Source organism: Sparus aurata, chromosome 3 (assembly GCF_900880675.1).
Source record: "Sparus aurata chromosome 3, fSpaAur1.1, whole genome shotgun sequence".
NCBI lineage: Eukaryota > Metazoa > Chordata > Actinopteri > Spariformes > Sparidae > Sparus > Sparus aurata.
The window spans coordinates 26293364-26309454 of record NC_044189.1 but is presented as its reverse complement, the minus strand read 5'-3'; the positions used below and the strand labels follow the sequence as shown (position 1 = coordinate 26309454).

Genomic DNA, 16091 nt, shown 5'->3' with positions numbered 1-16091 from the left:
CTTTCTCTCAGAGTATTGCTAATATTAGGTGGGATACATTTCTGAAAATAACTGTAGGACTGAATTAATAAAGAAACTGTTTTGGCATGAACATGTGTGCATGAATTTTTTATCATACATATTTTGACGTACAAAGCAACATAATGACAGTGCAGCTTCCCTTTGTGTGTGGCTCTGTGCGGGATTCCTTGTTTGCATCCGTCCTCAGAGACCTGTGCTGTTGCAGCAACACAGGGCATTACTGCTGTTGCTGTTGTTTGTCTAGCACCCTCTCACCTGTGTGCTCACTCTCTCTCCCTCTTTGTATCTGCTTCCATCAGAGAGGTGAAGCATCATGGGGAAACACAACAGCAAGCTGGCTCCAGAGGTCCTGGATGACTTGACCAAGAACACCGAATTCAACGAGGCAGAGCTCAAGCAGTGGTACAAAGGCTTCCTCAAAGACTGTCCCTCCGGCATCCTCAACCTGGAGGAGTTTCAGCAGCTCTATGTTAAGGTGAGCCTGAGGTGGAGGGAAGGGAAGGAGACATGACGCAGAGGAGGTGGAAACATGGGGGTTGATTATGCAGTAATAGGTAGGCATGGGGTCAACAAATAGGTAGCAGAATGTTTTTCATAGCTATTTCCTGCATTGCCTACAGTGAAAACTGTTATATAAAATTAATAGGGTTGCTTCTTAAATGACTCAGAACATCGTTGGGTTGTTACATAGAAGGATTATGTTACCATGGATGACTAATCAGCCAATATTTGGCGCAAAGAGAGGAGGCGGAGTCTCTAATACTGCCAGTTACTCTGTTGCTGCCTGATACTTCATCAGAGCCTTTTCAATGGCACGGCAAAAACTGACTGATTTTAAAGTTGTATTATTATATCAGAAACCAACCTGGCCCCAGGAAAGCAGCAGAATATAAAGAACAAAATGACACATATGACCGTTCTTAAGACAACATTACCATTGCAGCGTACCAACAACAGGCCTAACAGACCTTTGTCATACACTTACAGCTTACAAGGTTTAGGTACTAAAACTGCTTTGGGTTTAGGTTTAGGAAAACATTGTGGTATTGGTTAAAATATCTACATAACTTCTGTAACTTCAGTCATGAATGGAACTACGTTAAGTAAGTAACATCATTTAATGTAACCAGATTAGTAGATTAAAAGAATTCACAGCTGGCTTCTGGATTCACACTGGACACGGAAATCTTTATACTACTCCTCACTTCCTCCTTTGCAGCTGTAATAATTGCAACAGCCCCTAGAGGTTACCTCCTAACAAGAAAGGGAAATATGGCTCTAACAAGCTCCTTTCATAGTTGATCCGGGTTATTTTGCTGATAAGGACTGGCTGCTTTTCTGTAAAGTCACAGCTTTGCACCTTGGAGAAAAAGACTGGTAAACCTTAGAGAAGTTAAACTTTAAAACATGTGGTTAACATTGGGAAAGGGTCTATTTCAACCCAAACCATGCTTTCCGAAACAAAAGTGGTTTTGTTGCAACAGACAACTGAAAAGACACAGAAAATAATACGTGAACTTTGAGTAAAGATATTAGGTGAACAGTCTAACAGTCTGTTCCAACTGGGATACAAAGCCTGGTCTCCTAGTGAGAGTTCAGAACTTGACCCACTCAGCTGTGAGGGCTTGCTTCAGATGTGCACTTTGTTGCCTTTTCTAGTTGAAATGACGATACTGGCACTACATTAATAATGACATTCTGGGAACAACATCAAAAAAGCTATATCAGATACACTGAAAATAGATGGATAGATTGAAGTTCCATCTGTCAGTTTCATCAGTTTCATTTTGTAAAACAAGTACTCTCCAATGGCAGCAGTTTATTTCTTAAATGTGTCTGTCACACAACAACTGCCATTTTCTATGTATATGGTTGGAGCAGCTCCTGTCTGTTAAAACCTAAGACATCAGATATTCTTAAAACAGTCTTGTTATTAGCCCTAAAATGAAAGGGGAATCTATCAAATTGATGGATGACAAACATTCCTACATACTTCCGAATACTTCTTGAATGTTACAGATGAAATAACACATAAAACCACATTGCTGTAAGCTTTTCAAAACCCGGGTCTCTGTGTAATATGGTCACAGAGATCCAGAGAATGTGTTTAGGGAGTTCTTTTAACTCAGTTAATGCTTAATGCTACATAAATATAAGAAAACGAAGATCCAGAAATTGAACAAGAAATCCACTCTGTACATGCGTTCACCCGTGTTGAATACAAGGTCTATATAGACAGCTCTCTCTCCAAGATAAAATGTTGTTTCTGCAAACCTGCATCCACATTTGTACATGTCATAGTCTACGCACCACATTTTTACAATCCCTCTGATATCCCGTTCACATTACATGTTTATGAGCTACCATTCATCTCTTCAGGTGGAGGGTGGTGGAGTTATAGGGAAGAGAGCTGTCAATCAAGTGACCACGTTTCAAAACTGTGTTTCAACATTTGTAACTGTCACACTGTGGATATTTTTGAAGGGACCTTTTTCTAGCCATGTTTGTTGTGTCAAAACCGGGTATTTAAGTGCAAACATGATCTATTCCTAACCGTATCCAAATGCTTTTTGCGCCTAAACCTAGTCAGATCATAAACACAGTGTTGTCACAACACGCAATTTGTTGTTTGCAGAATAGCACGTTGTCAACAATTCTTGTGATTGGATTGATACACAGGGTTCGTACGGGTGCTTGAAATCCTTGAAAGTGCTTGAATTTCAATGTTGTGTTTTCAAGGTCTGAAAAGTGCTTGGATTTTAGTTTAAGTGCTTGAAAGTGCTTGACATTATAACTCTGTGTCTTGGCAACATTGGGATCAGACTGGATAGTTTTCTTATTACAAGCAGAAATAAAACCAGTGTGTGTGTGTATCGTCACACATGCAGCCTGGTAGCAATAGAGAAGGATGGCTGAGAAGAAGGTGAATTTGATGCAATTTAGACTGATGACACGTTCAATATTAATAAACTTTGATGAATAAGCAAAAAGCTTATAAAAGTTTATGTCAAAAAAGAAAATTACAGGGTGCTCTCAGGTCTCTCTTTGTCCCGGTGCAAGTGTACCTGAAGAACGCCAAGTGGCTTCCCTTTTTTTGGATAAAACTTGTTCTCCTTTAATTTCTAAAGTTTTTGCTATCATGAAACATCATTTTAGATGTTTACAGCATAATACAATGTACATAATTGAGATAAAAAGTGAAAAAATAATCATGAGTATAAATAATCCTGTAGATATGTATTTTACCCCAGCGATAAGGTGCTGGAAAATTTTGTAAATGACCCTTAAAAGTGCTTAAAAAGTGCTTGAATTTGACCTTGAAAAATGTGTACGAACCCTGGATACAGTAACATATAAATCTGGGGAGTCACTGGAGACAAACAAACTAAATAAAATTGTCACAATAGATACAGCAGAGGCCACTTGAGGTCATGATATCCTGAATTTCAGAGCATAATTGGATTGGAAGATTGGATCCTACATACATTGAATTCAATTCAATAGGGGTTTTCAATGCATCTAATTGTAATTTTATTTGTCACCCTCCAGTTTTTCCCATATGGTGATGCCTCCAAGTTTGCCCAACACGCGTTTCGGACGTTTGACAAGAACGGCGACGGGACCATCGACTTCAGGGAGTTCATCTGCGCATTGTCTATCACCTCCAGGGGCAGCTTCGAGCAGAAACTCAACTGGGCCTTCAATATGTATGATCTGGATGGGGATGGAAAGATCACACGCATGGAAATGCTGGAGATCATCGAGGTTTGTGTTTGTGAGGATGGAGTATACCTGTAAGTGCATGCTTGAGGTTTTATTTAGGAGTCCGAGTTTGGCATTTTACGGGATTCTGTTCAATAGATCATGTGTTATTTACACATTCAAAGACAAAATCTAATTGTTTTTCATTTCCTCCTCTGCAGGCCATCTACAAGATGGTGGGCACTGTGATCATGATGCGCATGAATGAGGATGGGCTGACTCCGCAGCAGCGCGTGGACAAGATCTTCTCCAAGATGGACAAGGACCACAATGATGAGATCACCCTGGAAGAGTTCAAAGAGGCGGCCAAATCTGACCCCTCCATCGTCCTACTGCTGCAGTGTGACATGCAGAAGTAGAGCGAGGGGTGGGTGCAGAAACACAGGGAGGGGGGGAGGGAAGGGTATAGAGTTGAACTGAAACAAGAGAAGGAGGGAGGATGGGAGAACAGAAGGGCTGGTGAAGAGAGGGAGGGATAACAGTTTGGGGAGTTGGAGGAGAAGGAGGTAGGGAAGCTTTTCTCCTTTATTTGAGGCAGTGATGCCTGGGAGTGAGCTATGTTTGGAACAGAGTGGACCCTCTGATTGATGCCATTCTTTTCTTCCAAACCAGCGCGCTGTGCAGTACAGTCCTGCAGCACTCTTGCTGCAGTCTAGCTGGTAGTCTTTACAAATCCAATTTGATGAGAAAAGGGGAAATTCCTGCAGCTCCTTCAGCACAGACCTTATAAATAGTGTCGGGATTTACCAAGGAGATATGTAGAAGTGTCACTCGCACTTTGAGTGTCAGGGTCTGTGCCTGGCATTTGAAATTACAGTACTGCTGGGTACTGCAAAAGTCTGCTGCCTTTATATAACACTTCCACATTTTTAGAAACTGTGATATAGTGAATGGTTTGCCCACATCTACGGTAAGATTCAAGTTAACACAGATTTCAATTGGCATGAAGTAATAGTAGTCACTCATAACACCACATCACCAGGTGTCTGCCCCATCTGTTTCTACTACTTCATCATTGTCCCAGATGACACTTGAAGGTATCTGTCTGAAAGAATACATTTGAAAATACACTTTCTACTTACTTGCTTTGTGAGAGTTAGTTAGGTTGGCTTCCAATAAAGACTGACAACAAACAGCTGGCAAGGCTCTCTTCAAGGGCAATGAAACCTGCCTGCCAGCACCTCAACTCACTTATCACATGAAATAAAATACTGTTTGTTTTATCCATTCAAGGACCAAAGTGTCAAAATGACAGGTTTTGTTTTTACTGGGGTTGATGTGGTGTGTTCGCTGGTAGCCTGGCCAACTCGCAGCTCAAGAAATGAGAAGTTCAAAAAAGTCACTAAAGCCCCTAGTATAACCACAACTTGTCATTTAACTACAGCGTTGCAGTCTATCAGCATCAATGAGTGGTTAGGTTTAGGCTGTAAAAACTACTTGGTTAGGTTAAGGCACTAAAACTAGTATTATAAACCTATGTTACCTACTGTGCTTGACATGACTTTACATTATTTAGTCTACGAGCTTCAAAGTTCTATGCTGTTTGACCCGGCTACCCCTTCCCAACTTCCTCATTTGCTTCTTTAATAATTACTATGCCACTGAAGAGTGCCACCTAACAACAAACATACATATGGGAGTAATAAGTTCCTTTTATATTCAACTTTTTACCGTTGGACAAAGCCAGGCTAGTTGTTTCCCTGTGTTACTAGTCTTAATGCTAAGCTAGCCTCTGTGCCTTAGCTTCATAGTTACTGAACAGATATGAGAGTGATATCTACCGTCTCGTCTAAGAACTCAAATAAACATTATTCCAGATTGTGTTACTCAAGTGTCAATTCTGGCAGCCTATTTTCAGAACAGAACCAATGTTTGGATGCTGCGCACTGCGGGATAGTTTGAGAAAAAGGAATGGCATTAAACCAACAGAGGGCCTGTTGTTTGGTCCATATGGTCCATGCAGAGTGACAAGAGAGAAGCAAATGCTCTGCTGATGGCGAGAGAACCATGTAAATGAACAAAACCATGAGCTGTATGAGTTTGTGCTATCGTCACCGTATGTGCGAGTGTGACTGTGAGAACGATGTGTGTGCACAGCTGCATCTGTTAGTTCCTCAACAGCCAAATCCACAAACAAAGCATTTCCGACAGTGTAGAGTACGGGGTCCACGCGCTTTACACTCCAAGTACGAGGTGAGCAGGTGACAAATGTCTTAGACGGCTGCATCCAGCAGCGTGGTGAAGCATACTGATGTGCTGCTCAACAACTTCTGGCTAGCCCCCCAGCCACTCCACACATGCTAACAAAATCAATATCTTATCAAGATGATTACAAGTGCTGTATTAAAAGGACATGTAATTAGGTTAGAGTAAAGCTTCTTCCTGCAGATAGTCGAGGCACGGCATAATGGAATCCAGGCTTCCTCCAGCGTGGCTCTCTGTATGATTATTTTATGCTAATTTAAATGTCAGCTACAGTTTCAGAGGGATGAGGCAACAGGAAGTGTAAAAATTAACACTTGACATTAAAAATTACTAATAGTATACAATTATTATTATTAGAAGAAGAGGAAGAAAAGAGTGGCATGAAAAAACTACATTAGTTTGACATAATTAAAGCCGGCATTTGTAGAGTTTTGTGCGATTATAGTATTCTCAGATTCCTTTGTTGGCATAAATATTTGTTCATGGAAACAAAAAGGAAAAACTGGCCCGTTTGTCATTCAGCTCCTGCTAATTTGGTTTCAGACATTTCAGAATCTTAGCTTACCTTCTTCCTCAGGACTGTGTGAGTTTGTATTCTAACTCACATGTTGCTTATCTGTGATTGGTGGACAGAAATAAGTGACATAACCTCTGACCAACAGACCCGCCCATTTCAGACTACTCAAAGTAGCACAGTCAAAACAACTCGGACAGAAATCTCTCCAATCTTTTTTTAACTTTGCCAAAAAAGTCAAAATTAAGAAACTGATTGAGAAAATGTTTTCCTTTAATGCCTTCAATGTAAAATCGATGTAACCTATTAATTAATGAACACAAGTGTGATTTGAAAATGACAATGGAAATGTTAACCTATGCATTGTTTCTTAATAAGTACTTTTTAGATTTAGTTCATTAAATCTCACAGCTGATTAATACTGCTAAATTAAGACATTTCCCATTCCATTTTTGGTATTTATTTCATTTACAGGTTGAATTTTAAAATTAGACTTACACTGATATATTATGTCATTATTACAGCTGATTAAATTGGATATGTTAATTACGTCTTATTACAAAAAAAAAAAAAAACGACCAAAGAAAAGTCAGCTTTGTGCTCTTCATTGTAGGGTTGCACCATGAGTTCCTGATGAACTCAACCAACCTCGGATAATGTGTCAACAGTCTGACATGCATGTGTTTTAGGCAGAATGACAACAATACAGAATGATATGAAAAATAATGTTACTTCTCTCAGACCAGCAATTTGAGCAACAGAAAGAGCCACTAGAGGAGCGTGGAGTGGGAATAATCAGGACAGTAATCACAGGCCGTATGGCAGAAACGGTATTTCTCTGAAAGGCCAAACCTGACTCCGTGATTCAATGTGTTTCGCATTAAAAGCTGAAGTAGCCGTCTCTCCTCTTTCTCTTCTCCCACTGTCCGGCTCTCCCTCCCTTTTGTCTTCATCCTCCCTAAATGTCAGAGAGGAAGCGCTTTGATAATAGGTGGAGGGAGAGCAACTTTGCTGAACTCAGCTCAGATCTAAAATCCATTCGCAAAAGAGCAAAAGGTTGAAGCGGAAGCCTGGGTGGTGTACATGTTCTCACCGGTGATTGTGAATAATAGTGAGTCATATTGTAATGCTACCTGTAGCTACATCACATTTGTAAATCAGTAAATCTATGTAGCCTCTTTGTTCCATAGGATTATCTTGAGAAAGAAATTGAGAACAAGTGGGTGGGCACTGGATTTTTCTAAACAGATGAAATATTGTCCTTCATTAAACATTTAATTTTTATGTAGATTAAAGATTTAGAGGATAGGCAGATTTGTTTACCTTTGGACAGAGCACAGCTAGCTAACCCATACTTGTGCTTAGCCAGCTAAGTTAACCATCTCCTGTAAACATGAACGTGGTATCAATGTTCTCATCCAAATATATATATCCCACAATGTCAAACTATTATTATGGCTATTAGTTATTGTGGGGGTTGAGTCAGTCTATAAAGCTAACAGGAACACATATGCTAGTCCACACCTAATAAACCAAGTATTTGAGGGAAAAAAATAAAAAAGCAGTAATCTGCTCACCTGACTGTCTCAGAAATGGTGATACAAGCATTATTGGGTCATAGATAGTTATGAAGGAAAAAGTGTGAGTTATGCTAATGTATGCTCATGTTACACGAAGCTAACGTAATCAGGCGTAGTGATTTAGCAAAGCTCATTTCCCCTGTGAGAATGGAGCTGTGAGGGGAAAAATGCTTGAGTAAAGGAGGCAGTGGAACACCTTGTCTTTTTGCTTGAGTATTTTGCACCTCTGGTAGTGTTAATTCAATTCAACAAGTTGTCAGATAGGCCCCTACTTCCAGGCCTGTTACTTTCCTGAGGAACCCCGCTACTCCAAAACGACGCTTTGCTTCATCTCATCAGTCCTGCATTAGGGATTCTGATTCACCGGTGCAGACTGCTGCATTTTTTATTGTGGATTATTTAAAGATTGTAGACGCCCTGACATCTCTGCGCAGCAGCAAAAACATTTGACTTCTCTCCCCATCAGCTAAACAGATTCATCTCCTCCTTCTCACCCAGCCAATGGGCACGCTCCCTCCCTGAAGCTTTGTGCGATACTGTAATGATAAAAACTACATGTACATTATGATACGACTGTAATCGTATTTATGAATATAAACAAATATAATATGTAAATGTAAATGTACCACTAGCTTAGACCTAATTTCATATGATGACACAGCTACTGTGTGTGTGTGTGTGTGTGTGTGTGTGTGTGTGTGTGTGTGTGTGTGTGTTAGAGTGAGAGAGAGACAGAGAACAACTGTGAGTGCTTGTGAAAGCTCGGTGTGTGCTGTGTGTCAGGACACTTTTGCGAGTGTTCAGTCGTTTTGTATTTGTATCATTTGTGTAACAAGAGACGCCTCAGTCTAGTTTAACTTTGTAAAAAAAAAAAAAAAAAATGAGCATAAGCCCTCATACCGAAGCACTGAGTATTATTACCCTTGCCTACACTTGCTTTTGTGGTCCGCTGATATACGGTATGTACTGTCTCTGATATGGGACGTGTCGTTTCGTTTGCTGTAGCCTACTGTTGCAGTTCTACAAATAATACTCATATAAAGACGTTACGGTTCACCAAATGGCTTCGACAGGGTTCTGAAATGGGAGTTGATGAGAAGTTGTTGGCAGGAGATGCCCGAGGTGTGAGGAGAGGGGTGTCGCTGGTGAGAATAAAAAAAAAATAAAAAAACCCTGTCTTGTGTCACAGTGTCACCCAGTGGATGGAGGTATAATGTCACACCTCACGAGGACTCAACTGCCGCACAGCTTATATAACGAACATGCCTCGAGATCAAAACTGACACTGTTATGAGATGTCAACAGCTTCATTAGTCATCACAGTCTTGTGTTTCTCAGAAGAAGTGCAAAAATCTGAAAGTGGAGTGAGTTGCCTTTTCGCAGGGTAAACTGGGAGGGATTTTTCTTTTACAAACATTTTTTTTTTTTACCCTGTTTCTTGGCTTTTTTTTGTGAATCAAATAACACTAACATCTTCATGTTAAAGATTTAAAGTAGACTGACATAGGTGAAACTAATTGATTAAGAGGCTCGCAATCTTAAGGGTGGTAAAGACACCCCAAAAGTCATACTTGAGTAAAAGTAAACAATGTTAATGTTAAAAAATTACTTGGGTTAAAGTGAGAGTCACCCATATGAATAGTTAATTGAGTAAAAGGTTGCATAAAATGGAAATATTCAAGTACAAGTACAAATACCTCAAAATTGAACTTAAGTACAGTACTTGAGTAGATTAACCGTAATCAGAAGCTAACGGCACATGCATGCTAATGTTGCTCTCTCCCTGCCCGTTATGTTAATAGACAATTATATACTATCACAGTTTTTTTTTGCAGCTGCAGGAAAGCAATTTAGAATGTTCTCCATCTACACGTGCAGGCTTTTATGAATGTTTTTTGTTGTTGTTGTTGTTGTTCAAGTTTTTGAAATCGCTCCACTGGCAGATTTTGTTCACCGATTTTCAGAAAAACAAAGTCATGCAGTTAAGGTCGACTACCTTACATTGTTTGCAGTGTACAAACAGTCACCCACACAGCCCCGTGTGTTTTGTCGCCTCTTGTTTTGACTCACTTCATTACTATCATAGGCTTTGTTAGTCAAAGTGACTTGATCTCCAATCTCCTCTGCTTATTAGATCCCGTCCATCTTAATTAGCAGCGGCACGGAGCGCGGAAAAGTGCTTTTGATTTGTTCCCTTGGAATGCCTTCTCATCAGCTGTTCTCCCATGCAGTGTCCAATTCGAAACCCCTCAAACAAAAAAAAAGATTCAACATTTAATCTGTGGGTTTGTATGTGCCAAAGGTGGGAGTGTGTCACGTGGAGAAACCGATGGCTGTGGTCGTTATCAGGTGGAGTTAAACACGGATTGATGCTGGTATACTGATCACATGTGGTGCAGCTCATCAGCTGTCAGTCCTCAGAGAGCTGTGGACAGACGCGCTGAGCTGGGTGACATGGATATCAACGTGGATATTCTGCTCTTCCTTTTGACTGGGGGATCATTTGTGCTCGATTGTGCAATATACTTCTACTCTTCAACATTTCTCTATGATGTTCATGTAAATGTCTCTCTGTCCCGTCCGATGATTTGGCTCCTGTTTCCTTTCTGTTTTCAATATTGTTAGGCTCCTAGAACAAAGACGATGTAATTATTTTTGTTACATAGAATAAAACACATGGATGTCCAGAGCGGCTGCTTGTTGTCTTTCTCTCCCGCCCGTCTCCTCCTCCTCCTCCGACGGCACCTTCACACGTCCAAACACTCTCACACACACACGCGCGCACGCACGCACGACAGCGAGCCAGGAGTATGAGTCACCGTCTAGCAATGATGTCACACTGCTGCAGTGATGTCACCTGTCATGCTGTTCTCATGGTAACCATGCTGAGGCCACACGATATGGGACACCAGCACATAAACATACACAAAGCACACTCATCTGACAGCTTTATGACCACGCACACATACACAAAAACGCACACACAGTGTAATTAGCGGGGAAACGTCATGACGGCAGAGATGAATCTTCCTGTGGTATCTGCGGGCCGCACAGCGATGGAGAATTAATTGAACATCGTTAAATGACTCATGAGGATTGAGCTTTGGCTTTATGAATGAATAGGGACATGTACTTCCCACGAGAGGCGGAAACACCAACAAGGACCTTTTGTGCTGAAAAATTCAACAGATTTCCTGCCTTTGAAATGCTGCGTTTAAAGGGCAATACCACTTAATTTTAATGTGTTTTTCTCTGTGGCAAAAGATCAGCCTGTGAGGAGACTCCGCAAATAAATAGATAAATACATGTAGCTTCCTCTGGTCTGGCTCACTCCTCTGGATAAAGCGTGGTTTTCCATTGCCCCTCCTCCAGCCATCCATCACGGATCAATAAAAATCTATTCTGAGCCCCGTCTCTATCAGGCCTCAGCTCAGTGGAAAACCCAACATCCCAAATGCAGCAGAGAAACAGTGAATCACACTGCAGCAATAGAGGTCATGCAGAGGAGATGCAGTTGGCGGAGCGGCCACAGGATGGGGCTGTGAGCTCAGACACACAATCCGAACATACTGTCGCTGACAGGCCATACAAAGACCAATGCCAGGGTTCATTTAACACTTGTGTGTTCCTGTAAAAACAAACTGATATACAACAGAGGAAGAGCATAGGGAAGACATACAACACAATTTACAAATGATCTCATGTTTAAAAGAGGGTGACAGAGATTAATCAACAAAGGAACCACACTTAAACTTGTTTTAACTGGAGCAACTTCTGACAAACTAGAAGCCTTTGAGGAACTGCTGCATTTTAAGTTTTCACCACAGGAGCCTTTAAGTTCTGGGGACATTATTTTTCACCCCAAAAGACCCTGTTTCGGGGGGGGGGGGAGTACTTTCCATTTTTAAATTGTTTTATTTATATAATTTGTAGGTGCAGTACAAGTGTCGAATGTGAACATACATTTATATGTATATATGAAATGGCACAAGACGAGACAGAGGAACTAATAACAAAGAAACACAGAAACAAACAGATATAGATAATAATAATAATATGAAAGAAAAAAAAACAGCAAAGAGCCAAACAGGGAGCAGATTTGTAGGGTATGAAACTGCATGGAGTGAAAGAGGGTATTACTTTCCAAAAGTACAGGAACTTCTGGGATTAGGTGTGCAGTGGCAGCATTTTATTTCAGCCACCATTTATAAAACCCTTCAACTGCAAAGCTTGTTTCCTTTTGTTCATTGTTTCTTTGGTTCATTGTGCTCTAACATGGAGAACAAATAATATGACAGAGGGATCGGCGAGGAAGTTGTAAAGAAGGGAAAAAAACAGCCATCTCTTACATACATACATAATCTCTTCTCACACATCAGCTAATTCACCTAACCTTTGTAGGCCCTTAGACTGACGTGGAAACACACCACGACAGGTTGAAGGAAGCTTTTACTTCCTTTTAGTATTTCCTGGGGCTACAGTTCCTTGCACTTTGGGTGGAAAAGTGGCTTCAGAATGTACAGCTGACACACACCCAACCTGCAGGTTTGTATTCTCCTCTCTCTACGACTCTACGAATTAATCCCACGAAAGTTCATCACATGACGTCGTTGCTCAGATATATCAAGAGTTTACAGTGGTCATGAGGAGTAACTACTGCTCAGCCTGTGAAAACATGTTGCAGGTAACATGCATTCTGTGGCAAAGTCTGACAAAATAACCCTGATGATGTCGTCTCATGCAACAGGTGCAACTATACATTTATAACACAAAGCCAGCATTGTGGCACATGGAGTTTAAAAAAGGCCTCCACCAGGCAGGGGTGAACTATATGAGATTGAGTTGCATTATGGGAAATGTAGGATCCAGTGTTTTCTGAGTTTGGCTTGTACTATAGCGATCTAACATCACAATACGTTGGCATCTGCTGCTCGCAAGCCTCCCAACAAAACTCTTAAAAAGTCTAGGCAAGTAGAGTTAATACTAGTACTGAATAATATGAATAATCATTTCAATTATGTTATTGCAGCCACTGCTACTACCAGTGGTACAACTACTAATCATCCAATTCAAAAGAGTGATTCATAAATATGAATATGAAAATGTAATCAAACGCTAAAGGGCAGATGCAGATGATAACAGAAACACATGCAACACAATGGAAACACAAATAAGAAACTAAAAATAAAAAGCTGTGTCAAACCAGTAGGTAAATATATGGCATCAGGTCCAAGAACAGATGACATTTACTTGCAAATCAACCGTAAAAGTTTGTATTAGTATATACCGATTGGACCATATTATATAACTTTTAACTGTCTTATACATTAGATTATTCTAGTTTTGTTTCATTTTTAGTTTTCAGGTTTCTTCTGTTCTTGTTTCGGCGGCAAGAACCCTTTTAGGTTAGGTTCGGGAAAATGCGGTTTGGGTTGAAATACATTGTCAGTGTGCTAATGTGCTCATAATGACTGGCAGGTACAGAATGATGTTTACCATGTTAGCATCTACTTATCAACACTAAACACACTAGCAGTCTACATCCCTTTGTGTACGACGAATATCTATACTAAACGCTAAACACTACCACTGCCAACAATCCATTTTCTTTGCACTGCCTCGTACTGCTGCTTCACCGCTTACTACTACTGATAGGAGTTCACTTCAAATAATAAAGTGAGAACAGAGTGAATGATAAATACACTATAAGTTTAAATATGATCAAATATTAAAAGACAAAAAGACAGGATAATTAAACCGGGCACCACACAGACGGCTCCCCGGTGCTCACTCTCAGCCTCCACAGATCAGAGCTAAAGCCACAGCAATACATTCAGAGTGGCCTGCAAAGATATTGACTGTGCAGGTTGGCACGGCAGTGAAGTGAAGCCAGTATCTGGGTACAGTTAGATGTCAGGAGTCTTGTCACACCTGTTTAGACAAACATACTGCAGATATGATCAGAAAAGTAGCACTGAGCCGTGACGGAGCCGAAGCGTTCATTTCCTCCTGATTGAAAGATAAATGAACTTGTAGAGCCACCTTTGTGTGAAACGTGCCTACACACCACGGAGGCATTCGGCTGTCGATGCTCTGGCACCGCTCTGCAGACTCCACGCGCACGAGTCAGGACACTAATGGCCCCGTGTTTAACTCGGTGTACAACCTTGGTTTTAAATGAAGGTCACATCCATTATTTGCCACCTTTAGGCTAATTCAACTCCCCGCTGCCTCCCCTCCCTCCCTCGCTCACTCACTCTCATTCTCCCAGCCCGCTATCACTTTCTCGACTCGCACTTGCAGTTGCAACAAAAGAGAAATAGGCATTGGGACGCTGTGTGAAATGAGAATGAAAACAAAAATGCGATAACCTTCAAACTGTGAGGGAACACTCCAGAACAGCCTGGCCTCACAGGATACTATGTTGCACGTACCCTGTATAAACGACCCGGCAAGGCATGGATGAGGGCATGGTGACATCTGATCTATGAATTTGTATCCCATCTGGTCTTTGTAAACCGCTGTAGATATGTCTACCCCGGCAAACCAAAGCTGTTGTTTGTGTGAACTCGCAGGACCGCCTTCGATCTATCTACGGTGGCAGACTCGCTGTCTTCTACGCACTGTCGTTCTATTCCTCACCAGCCCAGAGGTGAGAAGCTCTGCAGTAACATTTCACTTATCTGTTGTGAAACAAATAAGTGTGTATGGGAGGGCTGCTGTCCGAGCTGTAGATATAATCTGAACATTGGGGAGACTCGATAGGATTACCGTGGCAATGCACTGCGCAGACAGATGTGCTGTTATTTTACTTCAATTTTGGTCATCGGCGCCTCTGAGCTCTCTTCATCTCTCCTGAGTGGAACACAAACAAACTGTATTTACCCACAGCCGTCGTGCACTGCTCCTGAGCCCACGTAGTTATACAACTTGTACAATAGAGTGTATCGCAAAGAGTCGAACCTCGCCCCGTGCTTGCTTGCGAGGACGTCCCTCTCATACCCGATCATGATACTATCAGCTGTTATGAGCCTGTGGAATGTTCCAAACAGGTGATTTCCCACCCTCTTGCTTCTCCTCTCCCAACTCGTCTGACACGTGTTGCTGCATCGAGCTCAGAAGAAGCAGATATTTTAGAGAAGTCAATTAAAAGCACAGGTCACCCCTAAATCAAAGATAGACGTTTTTTTTTCTTCTTACCTGCAGGGCTATTTATCAATTTACTGTAGATCGTATTGGTGTGAGTTGATGTCGGCCTTCCCTTGAATATAATAACACTAGATGGCACTCGGCCTGTGATGTTCATAGCATAAAGGAAAATAAATAAATAAAACCATTTTCCAAAGCAATTTCTCTCTCCAGAAATCATGACCTAGTTACTCAGGATCGGAGGGGCCCAGCGTTTTTCCCGCTGAGGGCCCAAACTGAAATTAATGATGGGCCACAGGCCAAAGCATGCAGCTATTGTACTGAAGGCTACCGTTAAAATGCATAATGGGAGTAGGATCCCCGGTCCTCTTGATAACTTTCACTTCCTGTGCACAGTGCCACTCTTTTTGTGATAAAATATAGTGATAATTACAGATCCTACAGATATCTAAGCAGCATTTTTACCACACAAAAATAAAACAGCACCAAGAACAATTTGTATTGATTTTGGGATCCTTTACGATTTTATTTACCTTTTACATACCTTACAGCTGGAATCCTGTGGCAACCAATTTGGCCAGTCCAGCTCAACATAATCCACAGACCTTGGTATGAGCAGGTTCTTAAACAGTAGGACTATTTTTTTTCTACAGATCCAAGCCCAACAACCGTATCACTACACAGAAGGATGTGTACATCTACTCATGGACGAGTGGCTCGGGCTTGTGACAGCACAGGACGTGAACATTAATGAGGCTGAACTATAACGTTAAATAGCTAAGTAAACTTAATTTGCTATAGTTAGTTCCTAGTTGAAGGCGCTCACAACAAGGTGTGTGGATTATCTTCAGTAACTGGGT

General features: G+C 41.2%; 1 protein-coding gene across 1 annotated transcript in view; it reads left to right on the top strand.

The window, feature by feature from the left end:
* Window positions 1-10771, top strand: part of LOC115578739 (hippocalcin-like protein 4) — a 29073-nt gene extending 18302 nt beyond the window's left edge. The window contains exons 2-4 of the mRNA XM_030411854.1: window positions 321-496; window positions 3571-3786; window positions 3945-10771. Of these exons, the coding sequence (XP_030267714.1) occupies window positions 335-496; window positions 3571-3786; window positions 3945-4142 (576 nt within the window). The 5' untranslated portion in view covers window positions 321-334 and the 3' untranslated portion in view covers window positions 4143-10771. The remainder of the gene's footprint in view (window positions 1-320; window positions 497-3570; window positions 3787-3944) is intronic.
* The last annotated feature ends 5320 nt before the right edge of the window (window positions 10772-16091 follow it).